Source organism: Ovis aries, chromosome 19 (genome assembly GCF_016772045.2).
Source record: "Ovis aries strain OAR_USU_Benz2616 breed Rambouillet chromosome 19, ARS-UI_Ramb_v3.0, whole genome shotgun sequence".
Lineage (NCBI taxonomy): Eukaryota > Metazoa > Chordata > Mammalia > Artiodactyla > Bovidae > Ovis > Ovis aries.
In genome coordinates, this window is record NC_056072.1 from 5,206,074 (window position 1) to 5,228,592 (window position 22,519).

At 44.9% G+C, this 22,519-nt stretch overlaps 1 protein-coding gene across 2 annotated transcripts in view; it reads left to right on the forward strand.

Annotated features, from left to right (window-relative positions):
- TGFBR2 (transforming growth factor beta receptor 2) overlaps positions 1-22,088 on the forward strand; it is an 88,984-nt gene extending 66,896 nt beyond the window's left edge. The window contains exons 6-7 of one of the 2 annotated variants that reach the window (XM_027957940.2): positions 16,753-16,880; positions 19,607-22,088. In XM_027957940.2, the coding sequence (XP_027813741.1) occupies positions 16,753-16,880; positions 19,607-19,786 (308 nt within the window). In that variant the 3' untranslated portion in view covers positions 19,787-22,088. Of the gene's footprint in view, positions 1-1,558; positions 15,787-16,752; positions 16,881-19,606 lie in introns of those variants that run through there. The other variant, XM_012099309.4, reaches the window with a different exon arrangement.
- The last annotated feature ends 431 nt before the right edge of the window (positions 22,089-22,519 follow it).

A 22,519-nucleotide genomic window follows, 5' to 3' on the forward strand; every position in this document is an offset into this window, starting at 1 on the left:
AATAGATTTTACTTAAAATTTACTTTTATGGACTTAACTTTCCTTTGCTGGAGAAAACAAGCAGAATGGCTTGATGGATTTGTTTAGGTTTTGAAAAATCTAGAGAAGAGAGGTTATTGAGGAATGCAGCATTCTTCAGGGGTACCGGGGAGGTCATGTTTTAGAGGGCATTGTCCCCTTATCTTCCTGGAGATGGGCATGGCTGATGTCCACATCACTTCATCCTTTTCTGAGCCTCCTCTCAGTGGTTACTGTCAGGATCTGAGGTCTCACCTTAGAAGTTTACATATCCTAACTTGCTCCTGGTCGGATGCTAAGTCAAGTCAAGCTAACTCCAATTTTATGTTTAACCCTTTGTTTCATAATAATTGTAGACTCACAGAATCATTGCGTGAGGAGTATAGGGAGTTCCCATATGCTCTTCACCCAGCTTCCCTTCCTGTTAACATCTTACCTAAGCCAAGTACAGCTGTGAAAGATGGGAGGTTGACACTGGTGCCATATCCTTAATTACTCTCTAGGACTCGCTTGTATTTCCAAGTCCCCAGAATTGGGGAACAGGATTCGCTGCAGGATTCCACATCGCCTTGGTGTCCAGGCCACCTCCGTCTCCTTCAGCACGTGATGGTCACTCAGCCTGTTTCTTTCATGACCTTGGCAAGAGTTCAGAGCAGTTATTTTACAGACAGCCTCTCACTGCGAGTTGCTCTATGCCTTCCCATGGTTAGACTGGGACTGTGCTTTTCCAGGCAGGAATGCCACAGGAATGGTGCCGCGCCCTCAGTGCCGCATGCAGCTGGTGCGCCAGCGTGCGTGCTGTCCCGTCTCCTCACACGCCGAAGGCGGCACCAGCTCTCTCCATGCGGAGGCTCTACCCTTTCCATTTGTAATTAATACATATCTTGTGGAAAGGCACTTTGACCTGTTTCTACTAAACACCTGTTTAATAAGGAGACTAGGCCTGTTTTTTAATAATAATTTTGCCTGCTGATTTTTAGGGTCAATTACTAGTTCACAGACAACAATTATTACTGCAATGTTTGCTTAATGGTGGTTTTCGATTTTTCTTATCCCTTCTACATACTTTTTCATAGATACTTGGGAAATATCTGTCCTTTCTCTCACCAGCCCGTTATTTATTCATTTTACTCTGTGTTTACATGAATATGGGATTGTGGGTATTTTATTCCGTGGATATTTAATATCATCAGTATTTGTCACTTGGGTCAGTTTTGGTCACTGGGCCAGACTCTCCAGCATTTTGCTCCAGGTGGGTTAGGTTGTCACCATTGCTGGCTTTGATCATTCCTCCTGCTGAGAACTTCCTTAGCTGACTCTCCAGCATGGGCTAGGCTGGGAGCCTTGCTGTCCTATCACCCATATCCCTGAGTCTCTGCACAGGACGTAGCACTTCCTGTCTGGCTAACCCAGTTATTTTCTGGTTTTCTGCATGAGATGTCTTCCCCCACAGTATTCCCAAAAGTAACTGAATTTTTCCTTGCACAGTGGAATTTGTTTAACCAAGTTTCAGTCACTGAGACTCATTTTCTGCTTGAAGCTTTGACAGCTCCAGAATGAATCCTTAGACCAGACCAGTGTGAACTGTGGAGGAGGAGACAATGCCGCTGTCACTGTCAGAATAAATTCACCTAGATTTTGGTCTCTCTCTCATCCTTTCAAAACGGCTTGTCGTCCTATGAACATACGCTGGAGACTGTCTCTGCCGTCCCCTCTTAAGGCCTGATTTGAGCTCCCTGCTTCCGTAGTTATCAATGACTGAAGCCCTTTCCTGTTGATATTTGCTGACTGTGGAAGAATTCTGGCTAGTGGGGAAGAACCGAGTTCACCAGCTTTTACAAGATCTAAAAACGGATACAGTATAAACAAGTTTTCCCAAGGAAGGAACAGGGTCCTGTTTGTTCAGTAAGCCTCATAACCTTTAGGATAAGAACAGACGGCTTTGGGGAACCAGAAAAGAGGCCATCCCAGTTCTCATTTTGTTTGATCTTAAGCCCACAGTACGGTTTCTCCCATCAGGCTGCAAAAATCAAAGTAATTTGTCTATCCTCACTTTGGTCCAGCATACAGCCCTTCTCTTGACTAAGTGTGTGAACGCACATGTTAATAACCCCTTTCTTTTGCCTGCTTTTAAAAGTGTTATTATTATTATTGCATGTATGTGTGCCTCAAAAACTGTAAAGGCAGATTTTCAGCCTAATCTTAATTTCAGAGACTTTTATACTTAAAGAGCTTCTTAGAAGGTACATTAAAGTTAGCACCTTCTAAGGGGAGCTAGGATGTGTTGCCTCTTCCCTGCTGTACAAGCACAGATTTCCGTAAAGAAGCTTGCTGACCACTGATGAAACAGGCTTTTCCCCCCCTTTCTTTTTTAAATATTTGCACTTTCAGACACGTTTCTTTCTTTACACATAAAATAGGTAATACCACTCTAGTGGATATTAGGCTTTAATTTATACAGAGGGCAGGATATAAAAGGCCTTCCTGAAGCTTAAACTTCTTTGTATAACTTGAAATACCACATAGAAATTACTGTATTTTTCATGGACAGTCTCATTTCAGAAAAAGAAATGTGGAAAATGCTTACCTCAGTGTGGTGAGTTATAGATTGATATTTTATTTCACAAAATAGAGCCACTGATATTCCCTCCCAGTTATTCTGAGGAGCTGGACATCTGACTGAATGAAGCAGGAGTCTAGGCATCAGGGAACTCTCTTGCAGGGGGAGAATGTGAAATCCCAGCTTTCCTCCCTGGAGAACAGGACCGCATTCTGTTCTCAGGGCTGAGAGTAAACTTTTGGCCTGGATGCCCAGGCGCTGCCTGCTTTTTTTCTGCATTTATCACAGGACTCAGTACTAGACTTTGTCTTGTGCTGCTTACCAGGCCTGGAACACTGAAGGAGACTTTTTTGCAGGCGAGGCAGGGTACACCAGACTGAGTGCCCAGGTTGGCCAAAGATAGTGTGGCAACAGGGTCAGGCAAAGAGGGTTAAATCAGCTCTTGAAGGAACAGTGAGCCTCAGAAATGTCTTCTCTGTGCAAGCAGCACAGAGGGAACATGAGCAAGAGAAAACAGAGGGAACATGAGCAAGAGAAAGCATGACACTGGAGAAGCCATATTCTTCTCAGGTGAGAACGTGCAGACGTAGTAAGAGCACCTTTTGGAAGCAAGCTGGTCCAGCTCCCTTACCACAAGATTCCACCTAGGAGCTCAAGACATGGATTTTCATAAGTGAAGAAGGTGGTCAAAAGTGAAAGGCTTTCTGGTGGAAGTAGGTTTGGTCCAGATGAAGAAGGCCACCAAGAAATGACAGCTACCGTTACATAAGCAACAGCATTATGGAACCATTCAGCCCACTTACCAAGGGTTCTCTGAAGGGTGTGCTGTTACTGTCCCCATTTTACAGGTGGGTAAACTGAGGCTTCAAGAAGTACAACAGTGGAGACAGAAATCAAAGCCCTGTTGTCTGACTCTGGCCCACAGACCCTAAGTGTCCTACTACAGAATTGATAGCTTATTTAGTCTGTGGCAGCTAGGATTACCATTATTATTGTGGAAGGGATAGTCAGTCCTACTCTGCATAATGGCCTTTGACTTGAAGCCTTTCTGAAAGCACCTGGCGGGAACATTCAGCAGTGGCCTCACTGCAGCGTGTTTCCACTGGTGGACTTTGTGAGTCTGTTCATGGGATCCCAAAGCTGCTAAAGGCTGTAGCATGTGTGTGTCACATGCCTCGGTGCCTTAAAGTCTGATAACTTCTTTACCCTTTTTCTCTGAGGATGTATCAATTCATTATTTCTTTCACCCAACCTGTATTTTTTGAGTGCCTTCTGTGTGGCAGGCATTATTCAAAATGGGAAGGGTGCAGAGATTCTCAGGAGATGACAAAGTAGAAGGTAGTGAGATTCCCACCTTCTCACAAAAACACCAAAATTACAACTAACTGCTGAGAGCCATCAACAAAAAAGAAACGGTGGAACCTACCAAAAAAGATACCGTAGGTCCAAAGATAAAGAAGAACCCATAACAAGACAGTAAGAGGGGTGTGGTTGCGATAAAATCAAATCCAATACCTGCTGGGTGGGAAACCCACATATTGGAAAGCAATTATATTGTGGAGGTTCTGCCACAGGAATGAAAGCTCTGAGCCTTACATCAGGCTCCCCAGCCTGGAGGTCTGTCAGCGGGAGAAGGAGCCCCCAGAACATCTGACTTTGAAGGTCAGCAAGGTTTGATTGCAGACCTGGGGAAAACAGAAGCTCCACTCTTAGAGGGCACACACAGAGTCCTGTGCACAGCAAGACCCAGGGGGAAAAGCAGTGACCTCGTAAGAGCCTGCGGGTATTAGAGGGTCTCTTGCAAGGCTGGGGTACAGCTGTGACTTACTGTGGGGACAGAGACACTGGTGGCAATAGTTCTGGGGAGTTCTCATTGCTGTGAGCCCTCCTAAAGGCCATCATTTTTTCACCATGACTTGGCCCCACACGGCAGCCTATAGGCTCCAATTCTGGGATGCTACAGGCTAACCAACCAGAATGGTGGGAACACAGCCTCACCCACTAACAGACAAGCTGCTTAAAAACTTCCTGAGCATGTGACTGCCCAATAAACGCACCTGTTGACACAGCTCTGCCCACCTGAGGGACAAGAACCAGTTTCATGCACTGGTGGGAAGAAACCAATCCCGCCCACCAGGATGCCAGCACAAGCATCTTATACCAGCCTTATCCACCAGGGGGCAGACAACAGAAGCAAGAAGACCTACAACCCTGTAGCCGGTGGAACAGAAACTGCGATCATAGAAAATGGAATGGCAGAATATGTCTGAGGTGAGGAAACAAGATAAACCCCAGATGACCAGCCAAATGAAGTGGAGATAGGCAATCTACCCAAAAAAGAATTCAGAGTGGTAACAGTAAAGATTATCCAAGATCTCAGTAAAAACAATGCAGGCACAGATAGAAAAGATGCAAGGAATTCTTTAAAAAGAGCTAGAAGATCTAAAGAACGAACAAGCATAGATGAACAATAAAATACTGAAATGAAAAATGCACTCAAATGAGTAGAATAGATGAAACAGAAGAATGGATAAGTGAGTTGGAATACAGAATTGTGGAAATCGCTACTATAGAACAGAATATAAAGAAGAGAATGAAAAGAAATGAAGAGTCTGAGAGACCTCAGGAGCAACATTGAATGCACCCATGTTTTCATCATAGGCTCCCACAAGAAGAGAGAGAAAGGACCTGAGAAAATATTTGAAGAGATATCAGCTGAAAAGTTCCCTGACATGGGAAAGTAAACAGTCAACCATGTCCAGAAAGCTCAGAGAGTCCCAGGCAGGATAAACACAAGGAGGAACACTCAAGACTCACAATAATCCAGTTGACAAAAATTAAAGACAAAGAAAATTTTACAGCAACAAGGAAAAATCAACAAAAGGATGCAAAAGAACTCCCATAAGGTTATAAAGCTGATTTTTCAGCCGAAACTCTTAGGAAGTGGCATAATATATTTAAAGGTATGAAAGGGAAGAGTGTACAAGCAGGAGTCTACAAGCAACGTTCTCTTTCAGATGCAATTAAGAAATCAAGTTTTACAGACAAAAGCTGGAGAATTCTGCACCACGAAACCAGCTTTGCAACAAATGCTAAAGGAACTTCTCTAGGCAAAAAAGAAAGGGCCACAACTAGAAACAAGCAAATTACAAACGGCAAAGCTCACCACTAAAGGCAGACACGTAATGGCAGGAAATCATTCATATTCAAATATGATGACAAAACCAGCGATTGTGAGACTAGGAGAGCACAGATACAGGATATTGGAAATGTGTTTGACATGAAAAGGCAAGCAACTTAAAACAGTCTTGTTTATATATGGACTGCTGTATCCAAACCTCATGGTAATCACAAAAGGAAAACCTACAGTAGATACACACAGATAAAGCAGCTGAAACACAACACTAAAGTCATCAATCACAAGAGAAGAAAAGAGAAAGGAAAGAAAGAAACACCTACAAAACGCAATTCCAGAACAATTAGTAAAATAGCAAAAAAAGAACATATACATTGATAATTATCTGAAATGGAACTGGATTAAATGCTCCAACCAAGAAACACAGACTGGCTAAATGCTTACAAAAACAAGACCTATATATGTGCTGTTTACAAAAGACATACTTCAGACCTAGGGACACATACAGACTGAACGTGAGGGGATGGAAAGAGGTATTCCATGCAAGTGGAAATCAAAAGGAAGCTGGAGTAACAATACATATATCAGACAAAATAGACTTTAAAGACTGTTACAAGATACAAAGACTGACACTACATACTCATCAAGGGATCAATCCAAGAAGAAGATATAACAATTGTAATATATTTATATATATGTACATATATATGTGCATATATATTCCGTCCATGGAATTCTCCAGGCAAGAGTACTGGAGTGGGTTGCCATTTCTTTCTCCAGGGGATCTTCCTGACCCAGAGATTGAACCCGGGTCTCCAGCATTGCAAGCAGACAGTTTTGCTGTCTGAGCCACCAGGTAATCAGTAAATATATATGCACCCAACATAGGAGCACTTCAGTATATAAGGCAAATACTAATAGCCATTAAAGGAGAAATCGACAGTGACACACTTTGATCAGTGGATGGATCATTCAGAAAGAAAATAAGGAAACACAGGCCTTAAATGACACATTAGACCACAGGGACTTAACTGATATTTATAGAGCATTCCATTAAAACTGTGAAGAACAAAAACATGTGGAGGCTAAACAGTGTGCTACTAAACAGTCACCGACTGAAAAAATCGAAGAGGAAGTCAGAAAATGCCCAGAGACAGATGAAAACAAAGCATGACAGTGCAGAACAGAGGCAGCAAAACCAGTTCTAAATGGAAAGCTTGTATTAATGCAGTCTTATCTCAGGAAACAGGATAAATCCCAAATAAGCAACCTGAGGTTATACCTAAAGCAACAAATGAAACCCATAGTACAAGCAAAGAGATAGTAAAGATCAGAGCAGTAAAAGATGAAATGGAGACAAAAAAAAAACAATAGATAAGGTCAGTGAAACTCTATAGCTAGTTCTTTGAAAAGATAAACAAAATTGGCAAACCTTTAGCCAGACTCATCAAGAAAAACTAGAGGGCTCAAATCAATAAAATTAGAGACGAAAAAGGAAAAGCTACAGTGGACATCACAGAACACAAAGGACCATTAGAGACTACTACAAGCAACTATACGCCAATAAAATGGGCAACTTAGAATGAACGGACACATTCTGAAAAAGGTACAATCTCTCAAGACTGACCCAGGAAGAAACAGAAAATATGAACAGACCAATCACAAGTATGGAGTTGAAGCCATGATTTTAAAATTCCCAACAAACAAAAACACTCCCATACTCATTCTATGAGGCCATCACTCTGCTACCAAAACCAAAGATATCAGAAAAGAAGAAAATCACAGACCAATATCACTCTTGAACATAGACCCAAAAATCTTCAACAAAAATACTAGCAAATCAAATCCTACAATACAGTAAAAGGACCATAGACCATGATCAAGTGGGATTTACTGCTGAGATGCAAGGATTTTTCCCTAATATCTGCAAATAAATCAGCATAATACACCATATTAACTGAAGAATAAATTTGTTTCTTATAGTAAACACTCATACCATATGATATAAATAAACCATCATACCATATGATCCTCTCAACAGATACAGAAAAAGCTTCTGACAAAATTCACACTCATGTATGAGGAAAATCTCCAGGAGGTGGACATAGAGGGAACATACTTCAACATAACAAAAGCCATATATGACAAACCTACAGTCAGCATCCTACTGAATGGTGATAAGCTGAAAGCATTTCCTCTAAGGTCAGAACAAGGTACGGATGTCCACTCTCATCAGTTTATTCAACAGCTTTGGAAATCCTAGCCACTATAATCAGAGAAGAAAAGGAATGAAAAGGAATCCAAATGGGAAAAGAAGTAAAACTATCACTGTTTGCAGATAACATGATACTACAGATAGAAAATCCTGAAGATGCTACCAGAAAACTATCTGAGCTCATCAGTGAATTTGTTAACATTGCAGGATACAAAATTAAGACACAGAAATCTGTTGCATTCCTACACACTAACACCAAAAGACCAGAATATGAAATTAAAGGAACAATCCTATTTATCATTGCATCAAAAAGAACAAAATACCTAGGGATAAATCTACCTAAGGAGGCAAAAAACGTGTACTCCAAAAATTTTATACATGCTGAAGAAAGAAGCCAAAGGTAACACAAACAGATGGAAAGATACACCATGTTTCTGGATCGGAAGACATATTGTCAAAATGACTATACTACCCAAGGCAATCTACAGATTCAGTGCAGTCTCTATCAAATAACCAGTGGCATGTTTCATAGAACTGGAATAAAATTTTTTTACATTTGCGTGGAGACACAAAAGACCCAGAATAGCCAAAGCAATCCTGAGGAAGAAAAACAGAGCTGGAAAAATCAGGCTCCCTAACGTCAGACTATACAACAAAGCTATGGTAATCAAAAAAGTATGGTATTGGCACAAAAACAGAAATACAGATCAACAGCACAGGAGAGAAAGGGCAGAATGAACCCATGCACCCATGGTCAATTAATCTGCACAAAGGAGGCAAACACATACAGTGGAGAAAACGCAGTATCTTCAATAAATGGTGCTGGGAAAACTGAACAGCTACATGCAAAATAATGAAATTAGAACATTCTCTAACACCATACACAAAAATAAACTCAAAATGGATTAAAGACCTAAAGACAGGACAGGATAATACGAAACTCTTAGAAGATAACATAGGCAAGACACTCTTTGACATATATCACAGCTATGTCTTTTTAGATTCATCTTCTAGAGTAATGGAAATAAAAACAAAAGGGACCTAATTAAACTCAAAAGCTATTGCACAGTAAAGGAAACCATGAACAAAATGAAAAGATAACTCACAGAATGGGAGACAATATTTGCAAACCACGAGACTGACAAGGGATTAATCTCCAAAATTCACAAACAGTTCATGCGGCTCAATATCAAACAAACAGCCCAATCAAAAAATGGGTGAAGACCTAAATAGGACATTTCTCTAAAGAAGCCATACAGATGGCCAAAAGGCACATGAAAAGACGGTCAGTACCGCTAGTCACTCAGTTCAGTTCAGTCGCTCAGTCGTGTCCGACTCTTTGTGACCCCATGGACTGCAGCACGCCAGGCCTCCCTGTCCATCACCAACTCCCGGAGTTCACCCAAACTCACATCCATTGAGTTGGTGATGCCATCTAGCCATCTCATCCTCTGTCATCCCCTTTTCCTCCTGACCCCAATCTTTCCCAGCACCAGGGTCTTTTCAAATGAATCAGCTCTTCACATCAGGTGGCCAAAGGATTGGAGTAATCACTGCTACTGCTGCTGCTAAGTCGCTTTAGTCATATCCGACCCTGTATGACCCCAAAGATGGCAGCCCACGAGGCTCTGCCATCCCTGGGATTCTCCAGGCAAGAACACTGAAGTGGGTTGCCATTTCTTTCTCCAATGCATGAAAGTGAAAAGTGAAAGAAGTCGCTCAGTTGTGTCCAACTCTTTGCAACCCCATGGACTGCAGCCTACCAGGCTCCTGTCCATGGGATTTTCCAGACAAGAGTACTGGAGTGGGATGCCATTGCCTTCTCCAAGAGTAATCACTAGAGAAATGCAAATCAAAACTACAAAGAGAGAGCACCTCACACCAATCAGAGCAAACAATAAATGTTAAGAGAGGCTGTGGACAAAAGCGGATCCTCCTGAACTGTTACTGGGAGAACAATATGGTGGTTCCTTACAAAACCAAAAATAAAGCTACCATATGATCCAGTGATCCCAGTCCTAGGCATACATCTGGAGAAAACCATGGTTCAAAAGGATAGATATCACCCCAGTGTCCATTGCAACACTATTTAAAATAGTCAAGACATGGAGGCAACCTAAATATCCATTGCTAGGTGAATGGATAAAGAATATGTAGTTCATATATACGATGGAATAATACTCAGCCATGAAAAAGAGACACAATGCCATTTGCAGCCACATGGATGGACCTGGAGGTGATTATACTAAGTAAAATAAGTTCAGACAGAAAAAGACAAATGATATGTTGCTTATATGTGGAGCCTTAAAAGATACAAATGAATTACAAAACAGACTCACAGACTTAGAAAAACGTATGGTTATTAAAGAGAAAGGTGATAGAGATGGATAAATAGGGAGTTTGGGATTGAAATATACACACTGCTACATATCAGATAGATAACCAAGAAGGACCTAGTGTATAGTATAGGGAACTCTATTCAATATTCTGTGATCACCTAAATGGGAAAAGAAATTGAAAAAGAATAGATACATATATATGTATAAATGAATCACTTTGCTGTACACCTGATGCTGGTACAGCATTTTTAATCAACTATAGACCAATATAAACTTTTTTAAATGCTGAGAGTGCAGCAGTGAGAAAAATCTTTGTCCTCGAGGGACAGAGTGTCTAATGAAGAGCTAATACGGCGTGCTGCACTCCATGAGGTTACCAAAGACTCGGACCCAACTTAGTAAGTGAACAACAACCAAATATGCTAGAAAGACAAGCAGTGTGTCAGTATCAGGGCTGGGGATGATGGTTGCAGAAAGGAAAACCAAGTTGGGCATAGCTAATAACAGAGACTGCTACTTCAGAGACTTAGGTCATCTGGAAGTATGCAACAGAAAAAACAAGAAAACAGGTTTTTCAGAGTCGTTTGAGGAGGGAACAAGATGGAAGGAGCTGGCTGGTGTGTTATTGTTTTATAAAGGAGTAAGTCATAACTCACCATCTCTCCAGGACAAACCTGGAGACTGGCTCTCTTACAAAGAAATCTCTGTCCTCGCTTTTGGTTCGTCTGGTGTCCATGCAGGAGTTTGTGTGTAATGTGTGGGAGGCAGAGGAAGGCGGGTCCTTTCAGGGCCCCCCTCTGGGAGCATGGCAGGCAGTGTTCATGTCACCCAGCCAAACTGGCCCCCAGGCCGCCTGACTTTCAAACCCCTCGCCATGTCAGCCTTTGAATAGCAGCTGACACACAGCAGCCAGCTGAGCAAGTATTTTCACAAGACGACGAGAAACAAACTCAGCTTGCTGCAGCCTGTGAGGCAGAAAAAAAATGAATCAAAAGGAAAGGAGTGGGGTGGGGGCAGGGAAGAGGGTGGGAGAGGAGTGAAGAGAGCCTGGGATAGCAACCTTCGTCTTCCTGCGTTTTGAGGCAGGATAATTTGGAAGGAAGACAGATATAAAAGGGTTCCGCTCTGGGGAAAACTGCCAACAATTTTGCAGCTCTGTGAAGTTGGAACCACGATCAAAACAGCAGCTGTGGACCAGATGCTGACTTTAAGAGGAGCATCCCTATTGCCCAGGCCCCTCTGAGCACCAGAGCTCGAGACGCGGACTTTTCTTCTGACAGCCTCCAGCCAGACAAAGAGTGCCAAGGGGTGAGGTTGAGGCCCTGGCCCTCAGGGGAGCCTGGGATGGGGGTGGAAAGAAGAGCAGCGAGATCTAGAAGCTTCCTAGAGCGGCAACTGTTTGAAGCCTTCAAGGAGATCCCAGGGTGTCCCTGGTGTACCTAGCCCTGGGCGGTGGGGGAGGGGTGCTGATCTCAGCAGGTGGTCCTGTTGGGGGAGCAGGGTGTCAGCCAGGGGATGGACCGAACCCTTAGGTCAGCCGGACTCTTGAAGAGGAATCCAAGTTCAGCAGTCTGTAGGGAAAAGAAGGCAGGAAAGGCCTAGGAGAGAAGGAACAGGAAGTGAGACACGACGTGGAGGGTGCTGGTGAGGCCCAGGTGGTCACCTGGGGAACAGATGAAGCATGATCCCGCTGGGGACTGCGGACGCTGGGGCAGAGCGCACACACATCTCAGCATCACACCCCTGACTCCGGGTTTATCTTCCACCTGCTGTCAGTTGACAGGTAGTGCCTCCCACTGGCATCTGCAGTTCTGCATGCCTGGCTCTAACCGCTCACAGATCTTGTATTGAGTTTAGGATCCACAGCTGCTTGACTCGTGGATGCAAAGCTCACGTATACAGAGGATCAAGGGGGAGACTGGGCGTCTGCGGATGTTGGCGTCTGCCTCTGGTCCTGGGACCGGCCCCTGCAGGTGCTGAGGGAGCAGTGTGCTGAGCGATGGTGGCTGCCCTCGCGCTCTCTTTTGTGCTGTGGATATGGAAACTGAGGCACAAAGTGTTGCCCTCTCTCTTCTAAGTCCTCACCTCTAGTTTGTGATGGGATCCAGGCAGGCATAACCAACAATATCCCTGCTTATGATGCATATTGTTAGCACTTTTAAGTGCTAAACTTAATCTTACTCTCTAAGCTCCTTGATTCTTTTTTCATAGAGGTATTTCCTTTTTTTTTTTTTTTTTTTTGGCCACAGTGCACAGCACACGGAATCTTAGTTCCCTGACCAGGGATCGAACCTATGGTCCCTGCAGTGGAAGCATAGAGTCCTAACCACTGGACTGCCAGGGAAGGCCCCAAATTTTTAGAAGATGGTGTTTTAAAAGATGGCACTCTCTGACCTACCCTTTGACTTGCTTTCTCTGCTGTTCTTCATATTATTTAATCAAGGGCACAAAGAGGAAAATGCCACAGTCTCACTTATCCCCACCTGCACTGCCACCAGCCTGATCCCAGGACTGATCCTGATCCAGACATGAACTGCACCACAGTCATATCCTCCAGAGGCAAGACACTTAGACTGTTCAGACTCCCATGTTGTCATTGGCTTCAGACTGCCCCCAGGGCTGAGGCTGTCATATTCTAGAAATCTCCAGGCCAGGAAGCTCCTATTAGCCAAGGGCAGTTCTCCACAGAAGGGAGAGAGCGTGTGCCCTTACGACCCAATGCCTGCAGCAGCTGGGGGCTGGTGCCTATGGCTCAGTAAAGGGGCTTTAGGCAGGCTGCCAGCCACACCTGCTATGGCAGCCAAAACGGCTGGAAAGGGAGAGTCAGTGGACTAATACATTGTCTAAGGAGCGGTTTATGTCATATGCAGACCCTGTCACACCACATTATATTACACATACCTCAGGGTGTGGCACCAAGACAGCACCATCATTTGATCGGATTGGGCTACAGGACAGCTCTGGAGCGGGGACATGGAGGTCATCCAGTTCAGAAGCCCATTCAGTTTAGAGAAGAGAAGAGTCAGGTCAGAGTAAACGCTTACTGAGAACAAACTCTGATTCTGAGTTCTCAGCTCTTGCTTGAATCCAAGCCAGCTCATATTTATTGAAAGCCACCTATGTATAAGACATAATTTTAGGAGGGAATTAGAACATAAAACTCAGTCTGTGTCTTGGTCTTTAGGAATTTACAGTCTGGTAAAAAGGTAAAGGAATGGAAGAAAGAAATAGGACATCTAAGTACTATCCAAAGGAACATTCAGATCTCACCTCCAGAGTGGTACAGACTTAGGGCCTGCGGGCTCTTGAAGGCAGAAGCAGACACACAGTAGGATGGTTTATGCTTGTCTCAAAGTGATGGGGGCTACGAGGAGGGTGAGAGAAGCCTTCATCCCAACTAAGGAAAAAAACAGTACCCTGCCAGCGCCTCTAGCTGGGTGAGGCTGAAGAAGATAAATATGCAAGAGGGTTCTGGGAACGGGGGTAAGTCAAATAAACAAGAACAAACCATCTCTTTTCAAAATGTCATTTTGCCTTAAATGCTTCTTCAATTCTAAGCCTGTAAGGGCAATTTATTGAAAGTTTCACTCATTAAACAGGGTTATTTTGAAGTAAAGGCCAAAGGTTGTATTTGTTTTGGAGGAAAATGTTGAATCATGCCCACTCTTCCCTTTGGGCTCAGACATGTTTCAGTACTGTAGTGTTTTTATTTTCTAAATTGTCCTGTGACTCACTGATGTGGGTATTGTCCCACCCGCTTAAATTAACAACCTTTCTAATCTTCACCTCGAGTTTATACATGGGCCACTTTGGATAGGACCTAAGATTCACTCATTTGTGATAAAAACTCTCAACAAATATGGCACAGAGGGAACACAATTCAACATAATAGAGACCACTTACGATAAATCTACAGCTAACATCATACTCAGTTGTGAAAAGTTGAAAGGTTTTTATCTAAAATTAAGAACATGACAAGTATGCCAAAGTTGCCACTTCTATTTAACATATTATTGGAAGTTTTAGGTACAGCAGTTAAACAAGAAAAAAAGAGGCATCCAAATAAGTAGAGAAGAAATTGTCACCATTTGCAGATGACATGATATTATATGTAGAAAACCCTAAAGATACCACCAAAAATCTAATGGGACTAATGAATGAATTCAGTTAAGTTGCAGGATGCAGGATTAATGTATAGAAATCTGTTGCATTTCTAAACGCTAATGATGAACTATTGGAAAGAGAAATTAAGAAAACAATCTGATTTACAATCAAATAAGAATAAAATACCTAGGGATTAATTTAACCAAGGGTAGAAGACTACCTGTACTCTAAACACTATAAGACATTGAATAAGGGTAAATGGAAAGATATCCCATGTTCATGGAATAAAAGATTAATATTGTTAAAATGTTCATAATATTCAAAGCAGTCTGCAGATTTAATGTAATCCCTATCAAAATACCCATGACATTTTTCACAGAACTAGAACAAAATAATCCTAAAATGTGTATGGAACTACCAAAGACCCCAAATAGCCAAAGTAATCTTGAGAGAAAAAGAACAAAACTGGAAGAATCATGCTCCCTGACTTCAGACTGTACTACAAAGCAGCTGTACTACAAAGCAGCAGTAATCAAAATGGTGTGGTACAGGCACAAAAATAGACATGGAGACCAATGGAACAGAATAGAGGGCCCAGAAATAATCCCACGCACCTGTGGTCAACTACCCTGCAACACGGGGCAAGGATATACAACGGAGAGAAGCCATTCTCTTCAGTAAGTGGTGCTGGGAAAGCTGGACAGTTACGCACGAAAGAGTGAAATGACAGTTTTTCATACTACATGCAAAAAAGTATGTGTGTGTACACACACACACACACACACACACACACAATGGAATATTAGCCATAAAAGAGAATGAAATTTTGCCATTTGTAATGACATGGATGGAGCTAGAGGATATTATGCTTAGTGAAATAAGGCGGACAGAGAAAGACAAATACTGCTTGATTTCACTTAAATATGAAATCTACAGAATGAAATAAGAGGCAGATAAACTGCCACTCATTGCCAGCAGGGTGGGGGCTGAGGGGAGGGGAAATGGGTGAGGGTGATTAAGAGATACAGACTACTAGGAATGAGATAGGTAAGTTACAAGGGTACAGTGGACAGCATAGAAAACACAGCTGTCTTTACAACTTTATAAGAGCACAGCCTATAAAAACACTGAGTTACTATGTTGTATACCTGAAACCGATACGATGTGGTCCGCCTGCCAGTCAAGGAGATCTAAAAGACGCAGGTTCTATCCCTGGGTCGGGAAGATCCCCTGGAGTCGGAAATGGCAAACCACTCCAGTATCCTTGCCTGGAAAATGCCATGGACAGAGAAGCCTGGTGGGCTCCAGTCCATGGGGTCACAAAGAGATGGACGTGACTGAGCAACTGTACTTCAATTGGAAAAAATTAGAAGGAAATAAGTGACATGAATTTCCCTTAAAAAAAGAAAAGAAATGGACCTTATTGAAACCTGAAACTCTGATGAAGGGTTTACATCATCCTTCATTATTTTCTTTTTAGCGAGTACCACTGAAGGAAAATTACATTTTAGAATTGTGTTTGTTATCAATCTCTCTCCCCTGTCAGCTAACTAAAACAGCATTTCTGAACCTCTTTTTCATTATTACTATTGAAAGGAGCCTTTGTAGACTTCTTTTTTTTTCGTAATCACTACTCCCCACAACTTTTTATTCCTGTGGGAAAATATACATGATACAAAATTCACCAGTTTAGCCATTTTTAACTGTTTACGATTTTTTAAAAAGTGGTGCAGTTGGGTAGCATTAAGTCCATTCACAATGTTGTGTAATCATCATCATCATCCATTTCCAGAACTTTTCCATCTTCCCCAGCTGAAAAGCTGTACTAGTGAACAGTCTCTCCATCCCCCAACCACCTCTCTTCTCCTCTCTGCCTCTGTGAAGTAGCCTATTCTAGGTACCTTACATAAGGGGGACCATACAATATTTGTCGTTTAATGTCTGGCTTACTTCATTTGGCACAATCTGTGTTGCAGCATCTATCAGTTTCATTCCGTTTTTATATGGCTGAATCTCTGCAGGAAATTTAATACCACATGTTAAATCTATTTATGTGCTGCAGACCTTTGTAGGGCCACGAACCTTTGTAATACGGAAGGCTTTTCTACCTCCCAGGGACCATGATCCTTAAAGCCCGTATCCCCTGACCTGGTTGATCTTGTTCTCGGATCTGTCTCCAGTTGTTAGCACTTCATGGTCACTGAACAGTCAGTCATGTGTTGACGACTTCAAGGTCCTTCTATGACCCCTCCTTATAATTTTATTAATCGATTAGAATTAAAAACCACCCCCAGCGTAATCACAGGCGAGTCCTGACAGTCAGTATCCCAGCTGTGCACGCCCCTCTCAAGGCCCTGTGTCCGCCTGCTCTCTCCAACAGAAGTGAAGGACTACGAGCCTCCGTTCGGGTCTAAGGTGCGGGAGCATCCCTGCGTGGAGAGCATGAAGGACAGCGTGCTAAGAGACCGGGGCCGGCCAGAGATCCCCAGCTCCTGGCTCAACCACCAGGTGAGGGGGGGCCGTGGTATTCACCCAGAGGGAGAGGGACAGCTCAGGCAGCAGAGAAGTCCAGGCGGCTGGGCACCAATCTGATGTGTTCCGTGTTTCTGCTTGGTTTTCTTCATAAAGGAGTTTCAGTAAAAAGGGATGACCTTGTTACTGTATGTCCCACCACAAGTAAGAAAGGGCTCAAACACAACGTGTGACGGGCACCTGTCATATTGTCCAAGACCCCTTGGTTCTGAACTAAAAGATTGTGTTTACAGCCTCTGCCACTCATCCTTTCCATAGGGAGTTTGTGTTTTGCTGTCTTCTGGGTTCCAAATGTTTTCTTCTGGGAGCCTTCAACATTGGCAGGAACTACTTGTGAGAAAGAAGGGGACTGTCCGCCAGCTGGCCTGTGAGGGGCTGCTGTGTGCTCAGGCCGCTGCAGGCCTCTCAGGGAGGAGGCCGGGATGAAGAAAGGCAAAGAAGAGCAGAGGGCAGGGGAACAAACAGGAAATCTGTCTTTCCAGAATCTCCTGACAGGCGGTGGATGCGGCCGTCCGTCCGCAGCAGATTCTTTGCTCTGGGGGCATTTTGATGGGGCAGCAGAGGGGGAGGAGGACCCGTGGGCTGCGGGAGCCGGGACGGTCTGGCACAGCAGGGAGGAGCTCTGGACCACAGCCCCGTGCTCCCAGCTCACGACACCCTGTCTTTTCCATTGACGTAAACCTTTTATGGCTGCCTTTGGATGAATTCCCTCACCCAGGGAGGGCTGGGCTAAGTCCTAGGTTTCCTAAGGGTAAGGCAAATGCAGATGAGAAGCCGAAACCACAGGTCAGGCGTGGCCAAGGAGACAGATGGAGCAGGAAGCCTGTGTGTACCCGCCTGGCTGAGAGCCGCTTCAGTGGGCAGGCCCGCTGACATCAGGGAGAGCCTGCACCAGGCCATGGACCCTACCGTGGGGGCCCAAGGTTTCTCCCCGGCTTTCAGCAGAGCCTCTTTGACTTTGAAAATGCAAAGCTGTTTTGTGTTCACTCTAAACTCAGAAGGTGCGATACTGTTTCCTTCAGCTCTGTTGCCTCCTCTGCCATACAGTTCTTATAATGAATAGCCATTATTTATGATGGTAAAATTCTGGAAAGAATTTGCATAATACATTTTTCCTCTTAATGAGATTTGTTGCCCTATTGATTTCAAGTTAATGCTTAATATTTAATTTAATTTACTGCCTGTAATTACAGTGCCAGAATAAAATAAATGTTACTTGTGTACCAATAATAACACTCCACTCTTAACAGGGCCATCAATCAATACCATCAATTAGGGGAATTATACAATTAATCCAACATCATGGGCTCACTCATGGGGCAGGAAGGGAGGGCAGGTGCTGGGTGTGGGGTGCTGTTGCTCAGACTGCAGACAGGCAGGTGCTGCTCTCAGGGAAGGGCTGGGATAGATGCATCCCCTGGGCCACCCGTGTGCGCGCTCACCAGTGGCAGGGCCGGGCCTCTGAGAGGCAGAGTCTGTTTCCACTCTTTGGGCTACATAATTAGTCCATGTCTGCCTTATTTCCAAAAAACAACTTGAACTAACAAAAGCATTTGCAAAATGAGAGTTAAAGCCACGAGAGAGACCGTGGTTGTCTGTTGTGGACAACATTTTCTGGATGGGCCTTTCTGAGTGGGGCCTTCAGGGGGTTAGGTCAAGACCCCTGATACAGCCTGCAGGACATACGAAGACAGCTGTTTCCCAGGGTCCAGGCTGAAGCTGGAGAGGAAGGGCCGAGCAGAGGGTGTCCTTGAAACTGTTGGAAGATGGGCTTGGATCCTTACAAAGCATGTGGGCTTGACTAATGTAACCAGACTCATGCCCACATGTCCCTCCAGCTGGGATAGTCAGTCCTGTTTAAATAGGAATGCGGGTGGCTCAGATGGTAAAGAATCCGCCTACAGTGCAGGAGCCCTGGGTTCGATCCCTGGGTCGGGAAGATCCCCTGGAGAAGGGCACGGCAACCCACTCCAGTATTCTCCAGTATTCTTGCCTGGAGAATCCCCAAGGACAGAGGAGCCTGTCGGGCTACAGTCCATGGGGTCGCAGAGTTGGACACGACTGAGTGACTAACACACACATGTGATTCCAGCTCTGACTCTCTGGAAACTGTCTCATTGAGACAGTTAAGAGGTCAGTGGTTGTTGGGGGCTCGAAAAAGGAAGGAGGGCCGAGGAGGCACACGCAGAGGATGTTCAGGGCAGTGACCTTGTGAGGGCTGTAATGATGGACGCTTGTCAGAACCCTGATCCTGTACCTCACCATGAACCTCACTCTGGCTGACTCTGGTCAACAGTGATGTGTTAGTGTTGCTTTACTGGCTTTAACAAATGCCTCACACAGATGTAGCGTGTTGATGGTGGGGGAGGCGGTCTGCGTGGGGGGAGGGGCTAGATGGTATGGAAATTTTGCTGTGAACCTAAAGCTTCCCTCAATAGTAAAGCCTGTTACTGCACCCCCGCTCCCCAGAAGAGAGAGGTGGGAAATGGCAGTGCAAGCCCACTTCTTGGGAATTTTCACGAACGGGTATGCTGCTGTCCCCAGAAGCCTGCTGGGGACCTGAGCCTCTCTATCTGTGTCTCTGCTTCCCCGCTTCCTGTGAGCGGGAGACCCCGAGTGCTGCGGTCAGATGGCGCCGGGGGCTCCCCGCCCCAGGAGCTGCCACCCCCTCTCAGGGGCCTGTGGACCCTCTCCCCCTGCAGGGCATCCAGACGGTGTGCGAGACGCTGGCCGAGTGCTGGGACCACGACCCCGAGGCCCGGCTCACGGCGCAGTGCGTGGCCGAGCGCTTCAGCGAGCTGGAGCACCTGGACAGGCTCTCGGGGAGGAGCAGCTCGGAGGAGAAGATCCCCGAAGACGGCTCCCTCAACACTACCAAATAGCTCTTCCCGCGGCCGGCCCAGCCCGGCCGCCCTGTGGCCAAAGAGCAGGGTCAGCAGGAAGCTGCCCCTGACGATGCTTCCTGGAACCCGGGGTGCTCCCTCCCCCGAGCTGGGAGGGGGTGGCAGGAAGCAGCCTCTGCCTTTGACGTTGTCATAGGATAAGCTGTGTTAGCACTTCCTCAGGAAATGAGATTGATCTTACAATAGCCAATAACATTTGCACTTTATTAATGCCTGTATATAAATATGAAATAGCTATGTTTATATATATCTATATATGTCTATATATACACAGCCATACTAGTGGAAAGAGGTGAGGACAGAGATCACACGTGTCCAGACGTGGGCTGGATGGGCAGCCTCAGCACTTGGTGGCACGCATGTGCTGGGCTCAGGGCACAGGGGGAGGGGGTCTCTGCCTTCAGAGAGAGGCAGCCTGCTGTGCCAACATTGCACTTGCTTTTGCAACGTAGTAACTCCCTGCACCGGGTCCTGTTCTGGCTGTGGAGCCAGTCGGAGCCGCACTGTCTGGGGACCAGACCCCGAGGCCCCCACGTCCCATCATCTCTCCTGGACTCGGCACTGAGCTTCACACCCGCGTCTGGTTTGTGAACCGCCTTCCTCAGCTAGCTCTGAAAGTCTCATTGCGTTAACGTTTTAAGTCCCATCTTTTACCTCCACAAGCTACAGAAAAATCAGAACATGTTTCCCTACCCGTGAAATTGCCACACCTTGTACTGAGAAAGTGTTCTTTTTAAAAAAGTCCCCCCCCAACCTATGTTACTGTTCCCCATTTCCTAAAAGGGAACAGATCTCCCTTCCAGGTTCTTTATGTTCAGTTTTTCATCACGCTTGGTTTCTGTCTTCCGCTTGCTATGCATCACTGGTAGGTCTCAGGCTCCAGGGGGCTTGAGCACGTTTTGGCCGCATGGACAGTATTGAAGCAGCATGGTGCTGCGACAGTCAGGACTGTCTCTCCAGGCGCTCGGAACGTGTGTTTTGCTTGGCCAGCACAGTGTTTAACAAAATTGAGCCACTTTTTAAATATCTGGAGATTTTGCAAAAAAATCTGGGATCCCCGAGTGAGACTAGATAGCAGACAGCTTACAGTTCTCACTGTCCCACATCATTCACAGATGAAGGTGTAGACACACTTAGAAAGCTGCTCTCTCCCCCTGTTCTCACCCTAGTTTGGGAATTAAACCTTCTTTCCCCAGCCAAGGTTCCCTGCAAGAAATGTGCATTCACGCAACCATTCTCTGGCTAATAGAGTGTGGTTTTGATTCCCTTCCTGGGGTTAAAATTTGAAGTTGGCCTTTTTTTTCTGGAGTGACAAGGACTGCCTCTGGATGGTCCCTGTTAACCCAAATCTCTTTTGCTTGTATGTTAAGAGTGTTCCCCTCTGCATTCAAGGGGGGAGACCTTTACTCCAAGAAGTTGTTGTCATGGTTACCAGTCTCTTAGTCTCTTACCCACCTTCCCAGTGTTTGCAGAATTTGAATGTGGGATGCAGGAGTCCCATCTGCAGTTAGGAAATCTGTGTCCATGTGGGTAAGAACCAAGAATGAGCTTTAATCCTCCATAGGAAACTTGGTAATCCACAAACAGGTGTTAATGCTGCAAATAAGCTCTTTTGTAAAAATGATTTGAAGCTTGTTTTCAGCCGAATAGGTAGGAATATTGGAGAGGGACTGGCAATGATCAGATCAGCTCTGCTTGGGTTTTGGAAGCCACATCTCGTTGGGGTTTTAGCAGACACGCTGAAGTTGGGATTAGGTGGAATTTTTAGGAACCCTTCTTGGTTCAGGTGGACTGACAGAGATAAGGCAGTTTGGCCACAATGCCATGGAAGTGCCCAGAAGTCCCGTGCACTTTAGAGCTGGTGATGCTGTCCCAATAGCTGTTGCTCATTGACCTCTAGTGGTGAATTTCTAGAATACTGGTCCATTATGAGAACTTCCAAGATTCAAAAGAGCTTTATCACTTCTGGGTCATCATCAGCATAAACTGGAATGTAGATGATACTGTGGCTTGTTTTATGTTTGTTTTCTCCTTATTCAAGAAAAAGACCAAGGAATAACATTCTGTAGTTCCTAAAAATACTGACTTTTTTCACTACGTAAAGGGAAAGTTTTATTCTTTTATGGAACATTTCAGCAATACTCATGTATTAAAATAGGAATGTGAATGCTGTATACTCTTTTTATATCAAATGTGTCAAGCACTTATTTTCATTCTATGCATTGTCTTTTATATAAATAAAATGTTTATTCGATTGAATAAAGCAAAAGTACTCAGGACAGCTTCCTGCCTCCTGTTCCTGTTCATAGGAGCCCGCAAGCCTCATTTGGTTATTTTGTAGTCTGCAGAAAAATCCACAAGACAGATCCTCTCCAGCTTTCCCACGTTCCCTGTCATCTTCACCTGACTGTGGCAGGTTCCTATTTCTAAAAATCAGTCACTTAGTACTGTGACATGTGGCAGGTGCTGATGGTGTCTTGCTCCTCATCCCAGGGTCAGCACGGTGTCACTCTGCATCTCTGAACAGTACATGTCCATTGTTTCCCCGTGGCCTCTCCTGGGGCGTGGCCTCTCCTGGGGCGTGGCCTCTCCTGGGGCGTGGCCTCTCCTGGGGCGTGGCCTCTCCTGGGGCGTGGCCTCTCCTGGGGCGTGGCCTCTCCTGGGGCGTGGCCTCTCCTGGGGCGTGGCCTCTCCTGGGGCGTGGCCTCTCCT